At 37.2% G+C, this 22,969-nt stretch overlaps 2 protein-coding genes across 2 annotated transcripts in view; one reads left to right on the plus strand and one right to left on the minus strand.

Annotated features, from left to right (window-relative positions):
• Positions 1–11,939, plus strand: part of ANO3 (anoctamin 3) — a 286,329-nt gene extending 274,390 nt beyond the window's left edge. Inside the window, exon 27 of the mRNA XM_057507518.1 lies at positions 8,781–11,939. Within this exon, the coding sequence (XP_057363501.1) occupies positions 8,781–8,963 (183 nt within the window). The 3' untranslated portion in view covers positions 8,964–11,939. The remainder of the gene's footprint in view (positions 1–8,780) is intronic.
• Positions 11,940–19,487: 7,548 nt separating this feature from the next.
• The window catches only part of SLC5A12 (solute carrier family 5 member 12), a 53,785-nt gene continuing 50,303 nt past the window's right edge, over positions 19,488–22,969 (minus strand). The window contains exons 14-15 of the mRNA XM_036879083.2: positions 21,735–21,862; positions 19,488–19,900 (exon numbers count right to left, since the gene is read on the minus strand). Coding sequence (XP_036734978.2) covers positions 19,748–19,900; positions 21,735–21,862 — 281 coding nt within the window. The 3' untranslated portion in view covers positions 19,488–19,747. The remainder of the gene's footprint in view (positions 19,901–21,734; positions 21,863–22,969) is intronic.

Genomic DNA, 22,969 nt, shown 5'->3' on the forward strand with positions numbered 1-22,969 from the left:
TTTCATTCTCCTACATGTAGCTGTCCAGTTTTGCCAGCACCATCTGTTGAAGAGACTGTCATTTCGCCATTGTATGTCCATGGCTCCTTTGTCAAATATTAATTGCCCATATATGTCTGGGTTAATGTCTGGATTGTCTAGTCTGTTCCATTGGTCTGTGGCTCTGTTCTTGTGCCAGTACCAAATTGTCTTGATTAGTATGGCTTTATAATAGAGCTTGAAGTTGGGGAGTGAGATCCCCCCTACTTTATCCTTCTTTCTCAGGATTGCTTTGGCTATTCGGGGTCTTTGGTGGTTCCATATGAATTTTTGAATTATTTGTTCCAGTTCATTGAAGAATGTTGCTGGTAGTTTCATAGGGATTGCATCAAATCTGTATATTGCTTTGGGCAGGATGGCCATTTTGACAATATTAATTCTTCCTAGCTATGAGCATGGGATGCGTTTCCATCTGTTAATGTCCCCTTTAATTTCTTTTAAGAGCGACTTGTAGTTTTCAGAATATAAGTCTTTCACTTCTTTGGTTAGGTTTATTCCTGGTTATTTTATTTTTTTTGATGCAATTGTGAATGGAGTTGTTTTCCTGATTTCTCTTTCTGTTGGTTCATTGTTGGTGTATAGGAAAGCCACAGATTTCTGTGTGTTGATTTTGTATCCTGCAACTTTGCTGTATTCCGATATCAGTTCTAGTAGTTCTTGGGTGGAGTCTTTAGGGTGTTTTATGTACAGTATCATGTCATCTGCAAATAGTGACAGTTTGACTTCTTCTTTGCCAATCTGGATTCCTTGCATATTTTGTTTTGTCTGATTGCCGTGGCCAGGACCTCCAGTACTATGTTAAATAACAGTGGGGAGAGTGGGCATCCCTGTCTAGTTCCTGATCTCAGCGGAAATGCTTTCAGCTTCTCGCTATTCAATATAATGTTGGCTGTGGGTTTTTCATAGATGGCCTTTATTATGTTGAGGTACTTGCCCTCTATTCCCATTTTGCTGAGAGTTTTTATCATGAATGGATGTTGAACTTTGTCAAATGCTTTTTCAGCATCTATGGAGATGATCATGTGGTTTTTGTCTTTCTTTTTGTTGATGTGGTGGATGATATTGATGGACTTTCGAATGTTGTGCCATCCTTGCATCCCTGGGATGAATCCCACTTGGTCATGGTGTACGATGGTTTTGATGTATTTTTGAATTCGGTTTGCTAAAATTTTGTTGAGTATTTTTGCGTCTACGTTCATCAGGGATATTGGTCTGTAGTTTTCTTTTTTGGTGGTGTCTTTGCCTGGTTTTGGTATTAGGGTGATGTTAGCTTCATAGAATGAGTTTGGGAGTATCCCCTTCTCTTCTATTTCTTGGAAAACTTTAAGGAGAATGGGTATTATGTCTTCCCTGTATGTCTGATAAAATTCTGAGGTAAATCCATCTGGCCCTGGGGTTTTGTTCTTTGGTAGTTTTTTGATTACCGCTTCAATTTCGTTGCTGGTAATTGGTCTGTTTAGATTTTCTGTTTCTTTTTGGGTCAATCTTGGAAGGTTGTATTTTTCTAGGAAGTTGTCCATTTCTCCTAGGTTTCCCAGCTTGTTAGCATATAGGTTTTCATAGTATTCTCTAATAATTCTTTGTATTTCTGCGGGGTCCGTCGTGATTTTTCCTTTCTCATTTCTGATACGGTTGATTTGTGTTGACTCTCTTTTCCTCTTAATAAGTCTGGCTAGAGGCTTATCTATTTTGTTTATTTTCTCAAAGAACCAGCTCTTGGTTTCATTGATTTTTGCTTTGTTTTATTCTTCTCAATTTTATTTATTTCTTCTCTGATCTTTATTATGTTCCTCCTTCTGCTGACCTTAGGCCTCATTTGTTCTTCTTTTTCCAACTTCGATAGTTGTGACATTCGACCGTTCATTTGGGATTGCTCTTCCTTTTTTAAATATGCTTGGATTGCTATATACTTTCCTCTTAAGAGTGCTTTTGCTGTGTCCCACAGAAGTTGGGGCTTAGTGTTGTTGTTGTCATTTGTTTCCATATATTGCTGGATCTCCATTTTGATTTGGTCATTGATCCATTGATTATTTAGGAGCGTGTTGTTTTGCCTCCTTGTTTTTGTGAGCCTTTTTGCTTTCTTTGTACAGTTTATTTCTAGTTTAATGCCTTTGTGGTCTGAAAAGTTGGTTGGTAGGGTTTCAATCTTTTGGAATTTACTGAGGCTCTTTTTGTGGCCTAGTATGTGGTCTATTCTGAAGAATGTCATGTGCACTTGAGAAGAATGTGTATCCTGTTGCTTTTGGATGTAGAGTTCTGTTGATGTCTATTAGGTTCATCTGTTCTAATTTGTTGTTCAGTGCCTCTGTGTCCTTACTTATTTTCTGTCTGGTGGATCTGTCCTTTGGAGTGAGTGGTGTTTTGAAGTCTCCTAGAATGAATGCATTGCATTCTATTTCCTCCTTTAGTTCTATTAATATTTGTTTCAGGTATGTTGGTGCTCCTGTATTGGGTGCATATATATTTATAATGGTTATATCCTCTTGATGGACTGAGCCCTTTATCATTATGTAATGTCCTTCTTTGTCTTTTGTTACTTTCTTTATTTTGAAGTCTGTTTTGTCTGATACCAGAATTGCAACACCTGCTTTCTTCTCTCTGTTGTTTGCTTGAAATATCTTTTTCCATCCCTTGACTTTAAGTCTGTGCGCGTCTTTGGGTTTGAGGTGAGTCTCTTGTAAGCAGCATATGGATGGATCTTGCTTTTTTATCCATTCTATTACTCTGTGTCTTTTGATTGGTGCATTCAGTCCATTTACATTTAGGGTGATTATTGAAAGGTATGAATTTATTGCCATTGCAGGCTTTAAGTTTGTGGTTACCAAAGGTTTAGGGTTAGCTTCTTTACTATCTTACTGTCTAACTTAACTCGCTTGTTGAGCTATTATAAACACAGTCTGATGATTCTTTATTTCTCTCCCTTCTTATTCCTCCTCCTCCCTTTTTCATATGTTGGGTGTTTTGTTGTGTGCTCTTTTTAGGAGTGCTCCCATCTAGAGCAGTCCCTGTAGGATGCCCTGTAGAGGTGGTTTGTGGGAGGCAAATTCCCTCAACTTTTGCTTGTCTGGGAATTGTTTAATCCCTCCTTCATATTTAAATGATATTCGTGCTGGATACAGTAGTCTTGGTTCGAGGCCCTTCTGTTTCATTGCATTAAGTATATCATGCCATTCTCTTCTGGCCTGTAGGGTTTCTGTTGAGAAGTCTGATGATAGCCTGATGGGTTTTCCTTTGTAGGTAACCTTTTTTTTCTCTCTGGCTGCCTGTAATACTTTGTCCTTGTCTTTGATCTTTGCCATTTTAATTATTATGTGTCTTGGTGTTGCCCTCCTTGGATCCCTTCTCATGGGAGTTCTGTGTACCTCTGTGGTCTTAGAGGCCATTTCTTCCCCTAGTTTGGGGAAATTTTCAGCAATTATTTCTTCAAAGACATTTTCTATCCCCTTTTCTCTCTCTACTTCTTCTGGAATACCTATAATTCTTATATTGCTCCTTTTCGATTGGTCACTCAGCTCTCTTAAAATTCTTTCATTCCTGGAGATCCTTTTATCTCTCTCTGCATCAGCTTCTCTGCATTCCTGTTCTCTGTTTTCTAGTCCATTAATGGTCTCTTGCATCTTGTCCATTCTGTTTTGAAGTCCTTCCAGATCTTGTTTTATTTCTGAATTCTCCTTCCTTAGTTCTTGCATATTTCTCTGCAAGTCCATCAGCATGGTTATGACTTTTGTTTTGAATTCTTTTTCAGGAAGACTGGCTAAATCTATCTCCCCAGATTCCTTCTCAGGGGAAGATATAGCAGATGCCGAAGCTGTCTGGGTTAGTCTTGTCTGGATCATATTTTTTTGCCTTTTCATGTTGACAGGTTCTATTGACTGTCAGCTGGGAGGGCCAAACTTTTCACTTGCTACTGGCCTTTCTTTACTGGGACAACTGCGACCCCTAGTGGCTTGTGTTGGGTAATTGCGTGTAGAGTGGGTCTTTGTGTCTTGCCTGGCCGGAAGGGAGAAATTTCCCTTTCTGTGGGCGGAATTTGTCTCAGGCTGCTTCTCTGCTTTCGCAGCGCCCGGTGGGGTAATGGATGGGGGGGCTGCTTGACTGTTTGCCTCCGTGAGGGGTCTCAGAGCTGTTGCCCAGGGGGTTAGTGCATTCGGTTTTCCCTGTAATTTCCAGCTTCTGTACTGTGACCTGGGTTGTTTCCGTCAAGCTGTTAAGTCCCTGTCCCTTTAAGACTTTCAAAAAGCCCCCGCTTTTCTTTGTCACAGGGGCATCAGCTTCGGCACCCGCTCAGAGGTCTTACTCCCTGTTTCCCTAGCATCCAGGGCCCCGTGCACGTACTGTGTCTGCACTCTGGCCCGGATGGCTGGGGCTGGGTGTTCAGCAGTCCTGGGCTCCGTCTCCCTCCCACCCTGCCTATTGTTCTCCTGCCGGGAGCTGGGGGGAGGGGCGCTCGGGTCCCGCCGGGCCGGGGCTTGTATCTTACCCCTTTCACCAGTCGCTGGGCTCTCGCTGGTGTAGCTGTAGTCTGGCCACTGTCCTGCGTCTTCTGGTCTCTCTTTTAGGGCTAGTTGTGTTTGTTGTATTTTCAAAAGTATATATGTTTTTGGGAGGAGATTCCCACTGTCCTATTCACGCCGCCATGTTGGCTCCGCCTCCCCAGTAGGAATTTTTCTACACGTTTATTTGGATATATGTTTGTTTATTAAATATATATATATATACATTATTATTTTGAGTGTTCTTTTTTCATGAAATACTTCATGGTATTATGTAATAACTCATTTTTATCTCTTTACCATTTTACATTTTTTTTAGATCTCAAGAGAGATCCATCCATGAAGCCTGTAGATAATTTCTGTTGTCTACTAGTGATATTTCATTGAATTTAAATACCATATTCCCCTATGGATGGGTACTTAGGACTACAACAGTTCCATCTCAATAAATCTATTAAGAATCTTGGATATGTTACTTATAAACATATTTAAAGGTTTTTCAGGGGTATTCTACTCATGTGGAATTGTTTATATGCATATTCAGTTTCATGTAATACTGACAGACTGCTCTCCAAATTGCACTTAGATTTTTGCCAGTTTTGTATTATTTGAATTTCTAATATTTTGCAGTTAAATAAGAGTAAGGTGATATTTTGCCTTTTTGTCTTGGTTTGTTTTAATCTGATTACTAATGACATTGACCATCACTTTTAGTACTAGTAGGTCATTGTGATTTCCCTTCTTGTAAATCTATAACCTCGACCCATTTTTGGTTGAGTTTCCAGATTATTAGTTACTAAATTTCAAGATTTCTTTACATATTCTACATATTAGTCTTCACTATTTGTAAACACAGCAGATATTTTTTCCTTGTCCATAACATGTTAATTTTACCTAAAAAAAGATAATTCCCTAATCTTGATGTAAACAAGCCCATCATTCTATTCCTTGCATGGTGTGCTAATTTTATGTAGCTTATTTAGGAAATTTTCCTTATATCCAGTTCAAAAACATATTTTACCACATTTTTTATCATTAACTTATAGTGTTACCTCTCACATGTCTTTAAGATACCTGGAGTTTCATAGCATCTGAAGGAAAAGCTTATTTTTCTTCTCAATATAGTGAAATAATTTTGGACAGTTTTTTACTAAATAATCTTTTATCCACTCATTTTTAAATTACTGCTGTGCTATTATAAGGTGCTATATATTCACTGGCATATTCTTTACTCGGTGTTCTGTTCCTTTGTCACTATTACACTATTTAAATGCTGTAGCTTTGTAGTACATCTTCATGTCTGTCAAGTGAGCAACTTCCCACCCCCTATCACATTTACTCTTATTTTTAAAAATTACCTTAGCTATTTTGACTTATTGATCATTTATATAAATTTTAGAAGTCATTTTGCAGGTTCTCCCAAATATCAATGAAGGATTTTGTTTAAAATTACATTTGTAGAGGTCAAATTTTGAGTTATTTACAAAATCTTTGCTGTTTCATTAATGAATGTGGAATTTATTCAGATAGTTCTTATATCCTTTCATAGAGTTTTAAAATATTGTCTTGCTTATTTGTTCCTTTTTGGTTTGAAACTTTGTAGATATTTTAATGGCTGTTATGAATGCTGTCTTATCCTCCATTATATGATTTGATTGACTTTTGCTGGTATACTAGAATGCTAATGGTCTAAGATGAGCATAGTTCTTTACTTAAATCTCTTTCTAGTTCTAATATTCTGTCTATTAAAGCTGTTGGATTGCCTTTTCAAATAATAATACCAGTTGGAAATAACGACATTTGCAAAGTTTGTGCCGCATTTCATTGGCTTATTTGACTGCGTCGCTGGAATTTTCAGTATGGTGTTGTATAACAATGGTGTGACTAGTCTTGTTTCCAACTTTTATGAAAATTCTTAAGAATTTTTTTCTTCAAGTACAATATTTGCTATAGGTTTTTAAAGATAAACTGTAAATTTTAGAAAATTGTCTTATTACTGGTTATAAAAGTGTCTTGATTAAATGGGCATTAAATTTTCTTTTTAATACTGAATCATCCCTGCATATCAGTCTCTCTCTGAAGTTTATAGGATCATTTATTGCCTTTGTATAGGACTTCAGCATATTCTTTTTTACCAACTTAAATCATAACAAATGTTTTTCATTTTCATTTCTATAGTCTTGGGACACATTGCTGGATATTTCTGTGAATGTCAAATAGGAAAGAAACTTCTAAGCTGCTTTTTTTTTTTCTTTGTCCTCAGTATTTTCTAATTTTTTTTTTTAGTTAATTATTTTTTATTGAAGGGTAGTTGACATACAGTATTACATTACATTAGTTTCAGGTGTACAACATAGTGATTCAACATTTATATACATGATAATTCTAGGTACCAGCTATCACCATACCAAGTTGTTACAATATTTTGACTATATTCCTTATGCTATACATTACATCCCGGTTACTTATTTATTTTACCATTGGAAGTGTGTACTTTTTGTTTGTTTGTTTGTTTGTGAGGGCATCTCTCATATTTATTGATCAAATGGTTGTTAACAACAATAAAATTCTGTATAGGGGAGTCAATGCTCAATGCACAATCATTAATCCACCCCAAGCCTAATTTTCGTCAGTCTCCAATCTTCTGAGGCATAACAAACAAGTTCTTACATGGAGAACAAATTCTTACATAGTGAATAAGTTACTTAGTGAACAGGACAAGGGCAGTCATCACAGAAACTTTCGGTTTTGCTCATGCATTATGAACTATAAACAGTTCAAATATGAATACTCATTTGATTTTTATACTTGATTTATATGTGAATACCACATTTCTCTCTGTATTATTATTATTTTTAATAAAATGCTGAAGTGGTAGGTAGATACAAGATAAAGGTAGATAAGCTGCTTTTTTATAGGAAAATATGACCTGCTTTAGTAGGACCTACTATACAATGCAATTTCTGAGGACACGTACAGCAACCTCAGTTAAAAGGGCCTTGAATTCTTCCTTTCCATACAAACTATTGTCACAAAGTTCTGTCGGTAAATGGGTTCTTTCCACAGATCTTCCTAACTCTAGCATTATCAGACTTTTTGTCTTTTCTGAGAAATTGAAAGATCTACCTCTCTTCATAGGAAGAGAAAAAGGATGCATTTATAATAACAACAGGTAATATTTATGCAGTGTTTATACTGTGCCAAGCACTCCTTCAAGTCCTTCATATTTGCATACTCATGTAATCCTCATACCAATGTTTAAGAGATAGTACTATTAACATGATTTTAGAGATGAGACACAGAGAACATAGGTGATTGGGTATACCACTAATGAGTTTCAGAATAGGGTTGGATATAGGCAATCTCATTAACATCTGTACTTTTGACCACAGGCATATTACCTTTAGATTTTTCTTCCTGCTTTTTCTATATACAACACTTTTGTCCATCTATTTTTAAAATCAAATATATATATATATATATTTTTTTTTTTTTTAATTTTATTTTTGCTATCATTAATCTACAATTACATGAATAACACTATGTTTACCAGGCTCCCCCCTCACCAAGTCCCCCACTACAGTCACTTTCCATCAGCGTAGCAAGATGTTGTATAATCACCACCTGTCTTCTCTGTGTTGCACAGCCCTCCCCGTAACCCCCCACAACACTATACATGCTAATCGTAATGCCCCCTGTCTTTTTATCAAATAAGACTTATGTAAAAGGAGTAAAATATTTTAAAACTCTTAAAAACGATATATAAATTTAATAGAGTAGAAATTTTGAAAAATGCATGTGCTGGTGCTTGAATCCAGTCCCAGCATCACACACATGCAAGTTGTATTCTGTGTGGTTTGCAACCTGTGTATTACCATCTACTGGACGTGAATTTTCCCTGGATATGAGCTTTCTCACCTGTACATAACAACGAATGCCATAATAGTATTGCATAAAATGTAAGGATTCTATAGATGTGAATTTAAGATTCATTCAATGTTTATAAAGTGATTCAACATGTGGCAATGAAAAGAGGAAACGATTCTTGGTTTCCTCCTAATACTTATGTAATGGAAGGCAACAGTAGTATTCCCAACATAACATTCTAAAATATTAATATTCTAGGTAGTATATCCGGAGTTTTGATGGTTGATTGTAAAGCAAATGCAACATTGTTCATGATTGTTCTATTTTATAATGAGCATTTCAGAATCTTTGAAAAATGTACTTTCCCCTTTAACTTTGCAGCATCTTGTCTTTGGGATCAAGTCATTCATTGCATACCTGATTCCAGATGTACCAAAGAACCTATATGACCGAATACGGCGGGAGAAATACCTCGTCCAAGAGATGATGTATGAGGCTGAACTAGAACATTTGCAACAAGAGCGGAGAAAAAGTGGCCATCCTGTTCACCATGAGTGGCCTTAGTTGATACCTGTTGCTCCATAGGGGCAATACCATTCGTGGGATTTACAATCTCAAATTCTAGGTAGGACCTGGGAGAAAAGCATACCTGTGGACCATCTATGCTACCGGGAAATGCATCAGACCCATCTCTGGGATTTGGAATATCCAGGCTTTCTTCTAGGGAAGAAGAAAGTGATTCATGACTTTAAAAACTTGTTAGATTGACATCACGGGAAACCAGAATCTAATTCTCAGAACCAGCCTCAGGGAGTTGTGTTTGGAGACATCCACCTTCCATCAGTTGCAGTGTGATAGGAAGGCTCACGGTGAGGTTTCTAGTGACAGATTTCCATGTAAATTGTCACAAACCAGGCATGACTAAGTATCACGTGGTCTTCACACACATATGAATCTGACTTTGGAACCTTAGGTTGAGTTGAGATACTACCAAGAAATTATATAAATCAATTATTGCCTTTGCTGCCAGAATTCCATATCCCTTCAACTTACAGGTTTATAGGAATTTCCCATATTTCTTACTGAAATATGGGTCTGTACCACAGGGAATTTATGCTGCTTTATAATGACTATGCAGAAAGAGTTCTACATGACCTTTAGTGGTCAAACCAAAAAACTTAAGATTCCAAAAAAGAATACCATTCACCAAAATGATATTCTGTTGCATTAACTACATTAAAATCTGTTTCATCACTGGCAGAACTGGTTGCACTGCGCCCCCCACCTTTTCTTCACAAAATGCCAGTAGAGACACATACATATAAGATGTGGGTCTTTATTCTCATAACATCTAAAACATAACTGATAGTTTACTGCAGAAAACTATTTTATAGTTTATTTAATTTTTCCCTCCCTGATTTATTACAACTCTCACAGAATAACTTGAAATGCTGTAAATATGTTGGTCTTCCTTGTACCTTTGCAACTTGACAATATGTAATGCAAGTTACAGTTTATGCAGCTCTGAGACCAGTTGCACAGTATGCCTTTGTGATGTGTTGATTCAGGAAAACAGAAGCCAGATGCTTTGCAGTACTTAATGCTTTTCCAACAATGTGCACTCTTGCTCGTGAACTAATGAAAACATGCATGAATATAAATTTTAGTATTTGTAACACAAACATACACACTATTTTGCATCTATTTGCTTTGTATCACTGAAAGGAGTTTTCTGTTATTTCTTGGATTGATTTGGTTTATTTTTGAAAACTCTCTAGAAACAGTGAAATTATTTGAGAAAAGCATCATTTTGCTTTGTTGTGGAGATGCTATTTCAGTGTCAACTCTGTATCCAAGTGTGACCGTTCACAGACTGATGAAGTAGGAATGACAGGGCATTCAACTAAAGACAGTCTGGTGGAGGCATAAGCTACAGGGGCATGATGGCAAGAAGGAGAAGAGTTGGATTAAGGGTATGTGTGGTAGAAATTGTGACACTTTTTCTTGCAAAACAATCACAGCTATCTCAGTTTTACTCCCCTGGGAATGGCATAGGGAATCCCTTCCTTTCATACACACACACACACACACACACACACACAATGATTATTATTTGTCCATTTAATATTTGTCCAATTAAACAAAGCAGAGTTACTAACAAAATTTATAAAAACCAGATAAAAAACAATGGAAATAAAGGCACTTTGTATAAATGCTTACGGTTTCTCTAGTAGGAAAATTATAGCTTTGCTTACTAAAAATCTACTTTTTTAAATTCTAACACTAAAAATGTTTTGTTTTGTTTTGTTTTACTTTCCCTTCTTTCCCTCCAGGGAAAAGCTGATAGGTTATAGTTATTGGTTGGATGATGGGTAAAAATATCCTTATTTGCCCTCTGACGTTGAGCAAGGGGAAGGACCACAAACTCCTTACTCTGAGACTGAGCATGAGACTCCCTTTGCTGCATGAGACTCCTAGTCAGATTCTAGAGAGTCTCTGTTTCTGCCACCTGCTTATTCATAGCAAGTAATTCCACTGACTCCATGAAGGAGTTTTATACTCCTCCATTTTTGTATCATTTGCATTTCCTTTTCTTTGTTAGTTAAAGGTATACAAATGCCTAAGAATAAGTCCTCTCTATGCTTATTGAAGATGTAACTGAACCTGACATTCATGTCTTTTTGAAATTAGGGACATTTGTCTTACAGTAGAGAAAATAGTATTGATAGCTGTGCCCTGGAGAATTATTCTCTTTCTGAGTTATTTTTATATAATCACCATTGGGGTTTAAAATCATACAGATTGCCTAGAGAGAAAAATATGAAGAGAAAGTTTTTTTACTAAAAAAATTATAATATGCTGATTTAGAAAAATGCCCTAACTGATAAATTTTGAAAATGATGGAAAAATAGAGAAACAACGAAAAACGTAGCTGGTGTTTTCCTTTTGTGAAACAGTGCAGTAAAATCTAGCTATGCCTTTATCTTTGTTGACAGCAAAATATTGATAGTCCCTCACAGTGTGTGAATTTTAGATCACTCTGCTTTAGTTGAGGGAAATGTTTTCTATCATGGTTTTCCTATGGATAAAAATTATTTCTCAAACATTTATATAGCACACTCTTCTCAGGAATTCTGTATTACATGAATGCTGCTTCTATATTTTCATATTCTAAACTGTTATCTTTTTAAGCAAATAACTATTACATATGTGCATGCAGTCTGCCTTGACAACTTTTTCAAAGCTGACGTACTTTCACAATACACCATGTGGAAAACTGCTCTAGGTCATATCTGAAATAGTTTGCAATTGTCTGAGCCTGTTCAGTCCTTTTCTGTAAAATGCTGCTCAGTGACTGCATGGAGACACAACTTACAAGCGCTGCACATTCTTCCAAAGTGATTCTAGCACAATCTATGTAGAATGGAATGAAAAGAAACCTTTTTCACTCAATCAATTATCATGTGAAATGGTATTTTTCCTATAATTTGCACATTAAATTTCATCCTGCCTGTTTTTAAAATATTAAGTTGGTATTTGTTGAGTCTGTATGGGGAGAGGGGATTGCTCATTCGTTAGGTCTACAAGGCCATACTTTCCTATTCTTGCAAGCCCTTCTCCCACTCAGTAAAGTTTTCACTGTCTTCTGGTAAATTAGTTGTCATCATCAAGGTATTTGCACATGAAAGGTGCAAATGGAGTATCATACTGATGCTAATAATGCTTTGTGCTACAAACAGATGGGAGAGGACGCTTAATTAGTTCTTGTGAGGGTGATAATGCTTCTATCACGCAGAAGCATTTTCTTTTTTTAACATTTGGGCTGACTACCAATCGCCACCAAATCTCCTTAAGACAGGAATTTTAGCATAGCTACAGATCATACCAGGAAAAGGAGGACATGTAGGAGTACTCTCTGACTAGCTGTCAACAAGAGATTACCAAATTGTGCATTTTTTTCTGATGGTCAAAATTGAAAATCCAGGTTCCTGAAGAGTTGCCTAACTGATATGGATGAATTGATTAGTCTATCAGTTGGGGCAGAGAAACTGAGGCCCAGGGTGTGGTGGGTGTGTATGTGTGTGTGTACATGCATGTGTGTGCATGTGTGTACATTCACACATTGCTAGGCATGCTTTTTTGCATAAAAACCAGCAAGTCTCTCATGAGATCTGCCCCACTCAGACCTACTATTTCCACTCCATTTCCCACAAGTCACAGCATTATAACAGGCTTTGGGAATAGCTGTAGTTTTTATCCAAGAAATCAGTCAACATCTTACCTCCTTTCAGATGTTCTCAGTAGCTTAGAAGAGAATCTTTCAGGAATGGCTTGAAAGGCACAGTTTCTGATGGAAAGGTGAGCATTTCCCTCAGTCACTTCTATTCAAAAATGAAATGTGTCAACAACACACAGTCCAAACGTAAGATTGGGCTTTAGCTTGAATTACTTATCAGCCTAGAGTCTTGCTAGTTAGGATTTAAGTATTTCTAATAGTGGTAAGTTACCTCCAATTGAACTTGCCATCTGGATGCATCTGGAAAACACATCCATGATCACATTCGATGATTTTCTTCCTAGAGAACACAAATATGATAGCCCCTGCATCCCAGCCCCATTAAGGCATTTTTTTCCAGGAAAGCAAAATGAAAGCAGACAGGTTGGTAGAGGAGAGACTCATATTTGGGACCAATAGCAATTTTTGTACCATCAAAGCCTCCTCTTAGGGAGAAGAAGCCTGCACATCCAGTCTCACTGCTTTATGACAACATGTGCACCAGCACAGTTCTCCATAGGTAAAGTTTCTTGCTCCAGGTACAACTGGCCAGAAGTGGGAGTCTTGAGGACGCTCGACAGCTATGTGGATGCTGCCTTACCCCTTTCCCTCTGCAGGAGGAGGGTGAGATTCCCCATCATATACCTATGTGGACTTCCTCAGAATATTTATTTTCATTTCAATTCTCCCCCTCTCTGTGGAAAAGCAGTGTCTCTGCTCCCTGCTTTTCAGAAAGCAAAAATTTCCTAAATTGTCAGTTGAAAAATAAAATTTAATGAGACCTATTCAGATACTCCCCACACAAATACTTATCATGTGGATGGCTAGCCCCATGTGGCTTTCGCGCTGTCTCAAAACCTTTATACTTATTTTGTCAGTGTCTATGCCACTCAACACTACCAGGTGAACACTTTAGGCCTAATTTTTTATCATTTCTAACCAGTAGTATGAGCAGATTTTTCCAACTCATTTTGAACCAGTATTTTTTTTTTTGACGTTTTTCTCTAAATGTGAGGAGGAGGGTTGAATAGCTAGAAAACTCTGATGGCAAAGATAATTATGGAAGCAATTTGGGGGGGATAGTGGAGGGGACTTACTTTCCTACAGAAGCAAAGATGTCTGTTTTTCATATACTATTTCAATATCTGCTGTGCACACACCTTGCCTTCTTTCTGACCGAAAAACAGCTACAATTTAGTTCACTTTTTAACATTTAGCAGAAATGAATGACTTTTTCTTGTTTCTCTTTTTCCCTTATCTATTTTAACTCTATTAACCTTAGATTTCAGTGACAACTTGAGCCAAAGAAGAAACGTCTCAAATTTTCAATACTAAAGATGAAACGGCACTTAAGAATGTATGCAATTTTATCTTCCTATTGGCCTCTTTAATGTATTTTTCAAGCAGGAAAGAACAATTAGAATCCTACAGCCAAAGAGGGAATTAGGGGAAGATCAGAAAAGACGTGGATTTTTACAACCATTTTCATTGTCAATAGGAAAAGGTATGTTGCAACCGTATATTTAGCCAGCTGATAATATATTCAACTTTTTTTCTTTCTACATTTTACAGTTCATCTGAAAATCATAAAAACATATATTGTGTATTTTTAATCATTAAACATTCATTCCAAACTCTCATAAGAAATGTTAAAGCCAATTTAAGCAAACTTTGCTCTGTTGCAAGAGACTGAATCAGTTTTTAAGGTAGTATCTTTAGGTCTGCATTCTTAAAAATAGTAAACAATAAAGGTACATAAACCTTTTTAATGTATATTCCAGATCAGTCCATAACAATGTCTGATTGTTCAGTTCTTTACAAATTCTACTTATATTACACTGCTACAGATAAGCAATTTCAGATTGCTCATTTATTTTCATCTATGGCAATTATATTAGGACCTTAGATCAATACATTGCATGGAATCATTCTTTGCTTTTTAAATGTCTCAGAGCAGGTTTTGTGTTTGGGAACTGGATGTTCTGAACACCTGTGGACACAATAGCTTTAACATTTTTGTGAAAACCGATGAATTGTTGTTTCTGGAAATTCTGTGGACAAAGAGATCAAGGTCCATAAAAAATAACACCACTATATACTGCTTTTCTTGATTTATAGTAACCTTTGTAATATGTCATAAAATCCTCTTGATGGTCACTACTGTGTATATATATGCATGTATGTCTGAGTGTGCATATGTGGGTCTCATAATCCCTAGCCCAAATATTACAGGAATTATTCAAAACACTGAAAAAGATATCACGTATACGTGTCAACCCTTATTTTGACATATGTTTATTTGGTCTTCATAGACCTGCCTTAATCTATTAAGTTCATATAAAAGATTTTAAGGCAGAAAACTATTTTTCATCCTATTCCTAACCCTGCAGAGAATATTCACATTTATCATTTGAGTGACCTTCAATTTGAACTTATTTTTAAAGAAATAATTATATATTTTAATTATATATTTATACTTATTCTATAGGCATGTTTCCTAATTAATTAGTTATTTTAAGTTAACATTAAATTTAGAAGTATTCCAGGGCTCTATAAAAAAGCTGCATAAATTTTTGGAAATATAATAATATCATCTTAATTTTCTTAATGATATATAGACATATCACTATCAACTAAGATTTTTTCATCATAGGGTAAGATTATTCTTCTAATTTGTCATGAGAGTCTAACGAGGGAGTCACTGATATCTTGACACCCCAAGTAAAGGCCATGTTGTAATTCTTAGCTGAATATTTATAAGCTTAATTCTGTCTTCTGAGGATAGCTGATATTGCAAACCCAAGTTCAGTATTAGAAAAGTAGCCTTGTGGGAGTTCATTATTCACCTAGGCATTTGCAAATCTAGATTAATTTGGTCAGGAACTTGGAATGGAGGAATAAATAATAGCATTAACTCTTTCTAAGAACTTCAAATAAAACTAACCCATTAGGTTATTTACTATCATTTGTAAGTTGCACTTGGTCAGTTTAAAATTATGTATTATCTTAATACATGTCATTGATAACTATTAAATTTTAGTTATTTGAAAATTGATTATGCTTCAAGGCTAGTAATGCTGGACAAAAGAGTTTAACTACAGTAAACCTAGCTATCTTGCATGTTGAGATTGAACACATGACATTTCTAAAGATACAAATGTATATAGAGAGAGGTAAAATTTCTGTAATATTTTAAAACAATTTTTTTCTAAGAGAACAATTACAGGGAGAGTCCTGTATTTTTTCTATTTATTTATCTTTGTAATGTTTGATTAAGATTGTAATACCATAAAAATATTCCAATAACATTCTCTTTGAAATACTGTTTGCAGCCCCCCATCTATGACTTATTTCTTTTTCTATTTAGAGTAAAATGGTACAACCCCATAAAATTCACAAAATAATGAAATTATATTCAAGATATATTCTTTGAATTAAACAAAGGGAAAAGCTGCTCCTTTACTGTTGCTTTCTAGAGAATCACAGTTGCTTTTAACTGTGCCTTGAGTCATAAAGTTGGGTTGGGATACTGTTTTAACTATCAAGGTTTACAAGTACAAATGTAATACTTAGCAAGTCATAGATATGGATATTGCATTTTTCAGTAATAAAATTATAATTCTTTATAACAATTTTTTTTTCCTTTTTCAAGAGTTAATCACCTTTAGCAAAGTTACTCTAGGAAAGTCATATTTTATTTAAACTCAGCATTAAAAAGCTACTGTTTGGAAATGTATGGCATGACTTAATTTATGCCTTCTGTTTACTTTATTTCTAATTCTGAAACTACTTCAGTAATACATGTACTAAGCCAGTATCTTGAAAATCCTAAAGAGAATCAGTGAACCAATTTAACTTCAAATGAATACTGTAAAAGATACCATTTTGTTCATTATACTTCAGAATTGAAAAGTTTTGAACGTTCCATTCAGGCCAGTCACCATACTAACTACTTTAAATGAGTCCCCTCAGTAAATCCTCACAGCAACCCTATTAATTAGGGATAATATTTCCTCCTTTTAATTTGAGAATAAAGATTAAAAAGACTTGCCCAATATTACCCAGATAATTTGTGTCAGAATTTAGGTCTGAACCTAACCAGCTCAAGTCCAATCCCTCATCTCAGTTAATAAGCTCTACTTCTTGCTCTAAATGGTGACAGATAACATGTCAATCATCAAAATTAATTCATTCAGAATGAGCGGAAGAGGCACTAAGGTCCTTCCATTTTTAATTTTTTCCTTTTCATATTTTTTAAAATTTTGTTATCATTAATCTACAATTACATGAAGAACATTACATTTATAGGCTCTCCCCTTCACCAAGTCCCCCCACAAACCCCATTACAGTCACTGTATATCAGGTCCTTCCATTTTTACCAATATTTGTTATTGTGTTTAAAAGATAGAGTTAGCATGAAGTTTGGCACATTTTAGGCCATCCTAGGAATTTACCATTCATATCCCAATTTAATGGTATCCCTGGTCATTCTAAGGCAAAAACAGCCACAACTGTAACCTGTTTCCATGGCTTGGATTGAACTTGGCACTGGACAGAACTTACACTGCACCAGTGGCCTTGACACAACTCTGAGGTGACATTTCTAGGGAGGAATGGAGGAATGAGACTAGGAGAGGTGTGCTCTGCACATTACATAGCTGCCTTCTGCTTTGCTACACAACACATGTGGTTTCTGTACACTGTGGAAGATGGCTCTCCTGTGAGTTTCCATCTGCTCTCTACCTGAAGCCTTAGACTTTTGCATGGTATTTTCAATTAGGAGGGATCCCTGTATTGACCTCTAAACGCTCTTGAAATGATGCCTCATGATGCCATGGGGTTCCATTGCTCGAGAGAACACAGAGCCATTTTTATGATAATATAATAATAATTTCCAGTTGTAAGTCATTTTCTGCTTTAATAACACTCCATTAAGTGTTTAGTGACTAATAAAGGAAAAGCATCCTAAAAAATATTCTGGGGAGAGTATATTTCCCCTAGTGAAAATATCTGTAAGATAATTTGTGAGTAAAATGAAGAACTTCATGGTACATTGTTTTTATTTAATTCCAAGTTGAAGTTCAAAATCTTGAAATGTATTCCAAACCATATGCGTTCATGTCTATATGTGTGTGTGTCCCAGCAGCCTCTCACCCACGGCCCTGAGTGCCAGGTGTGTCTGGAAGGGCAGCTCCATGCCTGACTGGTTCTTAGCCCACAGAGCTCACCTGTGTGTGCATCTGTGCACTAACTCCCTGGGGGTAGAGGGTGTCAACTCAGTGCCTGCTTGGGGAGGCTGGGATGCGCTATTGTCCACTGGTCACTGCAGACATCCTGGGAGGCCTGTGGCCCATGGTTGTACCGTGGCAAGAACACCCTTTATTGTATCTCCAGGGTTACAATCTCTTAGATAGGGTCTGCTGAGAAAACAGGATACAGGGCTACTAGCTGATTGATCTTTTCCTTAAAGTTAATAAGGGGTTATTTGTCAGTAAAGTCTTCCTTTGGAGAGGGTAAAAGGGGCTGTTAATCTAATTTTCATCCTTGGGATTATTGTTGCTATTTTCCTTCCCTATCATATTATATAAACCAACGAGGTTTGACCCAGAGCTCAACATGCACCTAATGTATTTTTGAAGATCTAGCTTTTAGGAATGCCTTAACCAGTAAAACATTTGGAGAATAATTTCACTTAATAGAAGGCAAACATTGGACTGTGGTTTATAAACCCAGTTGTTTTTTAATTCCTCTATTGATTATCCTCTTCTTTCTATCTTCTCTCCTGAATAATAAATATTGGTTCCATAATTTTTTTCCTCTTGTTCTCACCTGGCCACCAAAATAAAACCTGACACTGGCCCTACTATGCCTGACCCTGAGACAGTGGTTTGTGTCCTCTTGTATGTCCTCTAATCTAGTCCCCATGACACTGGTTCTTTTTCATTTCTTATGCTTTTGTATCTTTCAAAATGCTTTCGCTGCCTCCTGGTTTGTTAACCTACCTTTTTATTTATAGTTCCCTGTTACTCCAGAACTTTAAAAGTTATTTTCTTGAATTCAACTATTAAAATCTTTACTTCTATTGCCTTAGCCTGATGGAATGCATTGAGTTGGCATAGATGAGCTGAATAAGCTTGAGTACAAATCCTATGGACAAGGTATTTTGCACCAAAGAAGAACCTATGGCTAAAGAAATTTCCCGTGGGCTGGTAAGCTATTTGCAAGGCTCTTTTACATAGTGTTATCCTCAAAAGCTTTTCCTCTTTACTCAGCCCTGGAGAAAGACCTTGTTGAGCACAAAGCCAATTTTTCAGTAAGATGATAAAAGGAGGAAGAAATACTACACTGAGAGCACAAAGGGAGCAGAGGGTTTCGTTATGATTGCTGCCACTAACTAGACATATAAATCTCTCCTGCTGTGCTAACTAGAATTATTTTGAAGGCTGGGTCAGGACAGTTATGGTAGCAGAAAGGACAGGAAGAGAATTTGAAGGTGTGTGTGGAGGCAGGCCTTGGGGTGTTACAGCATTTAAGTGTTCAGCTGCAGCTCAGGATGGACTGCTGTGAAATGTGTCTACATATTTGGGGTGGGGTGGATGTCATTCATTTGTTTTATCAGTAGTGAGAGAAAAGCAGTTAATCTACATATCCCCTTCTTCATTCTGCCTATAAACTCCAAGATATCTGCTGGTTTAACAACTGCCAAAAAAGACCTTAAAACTGAAGTTTAATATGACAGAAAGCAAAGAGGCTGATTCCTTGCCCTATGAAGAAATACAATCCTAATTTATTCAAGAAGGAAGTCACCAGGATATTTCAGGCTTGGCTATAATTTTCTTATCTGAAAATATCTTTGGGGCCTTCCAAAGAACATTCTGGAACTATCCTGTGGCACAGGCATTTTATTTGTAGTTATAAATAAGTATAAATAGACATTAGACATTCCTATTTTCTATCAGGGGCAACTACACAAAGTCTATTAACCAGCAGACAAGATGTGGACTGTGTGTATCTGTGTATGTGGGTGTGTTTTGGGTGGGGGTGGGGTGCGTGCATGTGTGTCCGGATGGCCTTAGAAATGGGTGATCTTCTCCACCGCCGTATTGTTGGAGCTCTTGTCCTTGGAGTCATAGCCTGGAACAGGGACCAGGCTCTCTCGCCTGAGTCCATTCTGTAAGGCAGACTCGGCTCCTTGTTTCCAGGTACTGCCATTCTCAAGGTTTTCCTGAGGAAAATGGAAAGACCCCTATTAGTGGGCTAGTCTTGATGTAGTCCACATCACACCCAGGGAATCTTGCTTAGGCCTTCCCCCTTGAAAAGTGATAGGTAAACACAAAAGCAGCACAAAGAACTCTGACCCAACATACTTCCTACTTGGTAACTTTGATGACTCCATACACATAGGCACTATTTCTAATGCTAATAAAAACAGAAAGGGCAATTTGGTGGCATTTGCAATATATCTTGTGTGAAGAAATGCATCTGTCTTCCACTGAGCACAGCAGTCCTGTGAGGTACTAGCAGTACCTCCTGAGAAGGGATAGACCTGTCAGCAGCACAGCCTCCTCATCCTAGTCGGGGACCCTGTAGGCAGTCTCCCCGGAAGGCTGCCCAGTGTTAGTCTTTGCAAAGGAGCTTAAGAGTGACATACTCCGTGCTTCCTCCCACTCTCAATTCAGCCTTGAGAACAGAGCTGCCTGCATCAACAGGATTTATCATTTATTCCAGAAAATTCTGGTCCAGGAAGAGAAGTGTTAAGTAGCAAATAACTTGATTGTTTCCTTTTTTTTGAGCTTCCTCCAGATCCATTTATTCAAACAGTACACTGCCTTCTCAGCAATAGAAATGCCTCCCCATTCTGAGCCCCTGCCAAGAGAGTGCTCCCCTTACTGCATCACTATTAAACTCAGTTTTCCTTCATATTCATGGTATCGTGGTGTTTGGGAAGGAGAACAATAGACAGCCCAGGTGATGTGGTGTGGGTCCCACCTCTAGAGTACTACAGGGGTGGGATAGCTTCACTGAAACAATGACAATCAGCCCTAAAAAAACAAGAAGGAAAATACGCTCCTGCCCTTAATCAGGCTGAGAGGCCAGACACAGATAAGACCAGCTACAAACTTAACAGGAAATACCACTTCTCCTGAGGTCCTGGAGTTGTCAAATGTCAGAGGACCTCTGAGAGGTGTTGCTCCCTCACCAGTGCTGCCCAGACAGCTTTGTCTTCATTCCCCTCCACCCGTAGACAATTTTCAGAATCTTTCAGCAGGAACCCAGACCTTACAAAAGACACGTCCATCTTCCCTCTTGTTAGGGTGACATTCCCTGCTTCCCCTGGAGTGCCCCCTGCCCCACTGTACCAGGTAAGCAAGTTCGGTTTGGCTCTTCCCGTGGTGTTTGGCTGACGTGACTGTAGTAGTACCTGGATGGTGACTCCAGATCTGCCTGGCCTAAACATGCTGTCAGTGGAAAAAGGAGATCTGGGGGATGTGTGCGTCCTGCTGCTTCTCTACCCAAGAAGTTTCCTCCAATCAGTCTTATTTTTATTTACCTTCTGTGGAACTAAAGATATTTGCATCCAAGTCACACTGCATGATGATCTGCCCCCAGCTCTGAGATAAAAGCTGAAGTTCAGGGAGGTTAAATAAATTACCCAAGGAAAGTAAAACAGAGAACCGGGATTAAACACAGGGTTTAATCTGAACTCTAAAGCCTGTGCTTTTACACCATGATACTAGACTAAGCCCCTTATTTTTTTGTTTTTCTATTACTTATTCTTATATTTCTCCTAGAATTCACCCACACAGGGGTTAAATGAATTTTGGAAATTGATCACTTGCAATGCCAACAATTCAGACCAAAGGTACATTTACCAATCAACATAGTTACATACTGAAAAGCTAATGACCTGAACTAACTCAAGTCGGAACCCAGGTTCTTTCAGATTGTAACATTCACTACCTTTCTGCCCTCCACCCACCCTTGTAGATGATTTAAATGAGAAAAAAGGATTCCCTTGAGCCAGTGCACATTTTTCAGAAGCTTGAACATGGGCTCACCTGCTCTGTCCCATTTTCATGCTGAACTCCACACCAGCACAGTCTTTTGTATTTCTTAGACCAAAAGCAAAATAAATTGCAAACTGGTCTAATTAGAAGTGGTTGAATATCTTTGCCTCTTTGATGACCTGTTAACGAAAGGACAGATGGATTAGGTGGTTGCATGCTTCCAGGACTTCCTTAAGGATTTACATGTTGCCAGCTTGAAGTAGGTCACTTCTAAGTGTAAGGGTGGAAACTGGTCTGACTAGTAACTGCTATTAGATTGATAACTGCTCTTCTGTGGACAGAAGTTGGTAACTGTTGAAAGTGGGTGAATTAGTTTTGAACATACAAACCACTAAGTCAGGCAAGCTCACAGCTATAGAGTTAAGCAGAGACACCATATTTACTTCTAAATAATGATTACGGAAAATTCTACTAGTACTCTTTGTATGCCAGCAGAGGGGACAGTAGGAATCATATTATTGTTCCTTTAAGAAAGCTTCTGGTTTTCCATCAAAGCAGATATATTTAGAAGTCCTCAGTCAATATTTGTAAAATTAGAAAGATTATTTCCATTGTTCCTTCTTCCTTCCACCCCAGCATGTTGAGCAAGCAATACCCTCCTGTTCCCTGTAACTATTCTGGAATTTCCTGACACCACCTTCCCTATCATTAAAACATACCTGTTCAGTACCCCATTCCTTTCAATTCTGCTGTGGAATAAGAGTCACATTGATATTCAAATCAAGATTTAAAGACTGACAATTGCCCCCCTCCCAGAACCTTCGCAAATTTTTGTATCATGATAACTGTTAACAAATACCTACTCTCATTCAATGACAGCCATTAATTTGTTCACCAGTTAAGCCTAAAGCTTCCTAGGTGGAGTAGAGGAGTAGTGTTTATACACATTGATCACAGTCATCCTATAAACCAGACACTGTGCCTGTCCACAAGTTTTTTCTCAAAAATTTTTTCAGTAGATTTCTAAAATTCCAAATTGAGGTTTAAATGATCTATTCTTTGGCATTATATCACTCTGACAAAAGACGTTCAACCAAAGAGAATTCTACTACTATTAATGATAATATTTATCGATTAGTAAGTGTCTCTATGTACTAGGCATATTTTACATAGATCATATCTAATCCCCGTAAAATAGGTATTGTTATTCTCATTTCTTAAATGAGGAAATAATAAACTTTTCTAAGGTTTAGTAAATGATGAAGCAAATTAAACATACATGATCT

The sequence above is a fragment of the Manis pentadactyla genome, chromosome 9 (genome assembly GCF_030020395.1).
Source record: "Manis pentadactyla isolate mManPen7 chromosome 9, mManPen7.hap1, whole genome shotgun sequence".
Lineage (NCBI taxonomy): Eukaryota > Metazoa > Chordata > Mammalia > Pholidota > Manidae > Manis > Manis pentadactyla.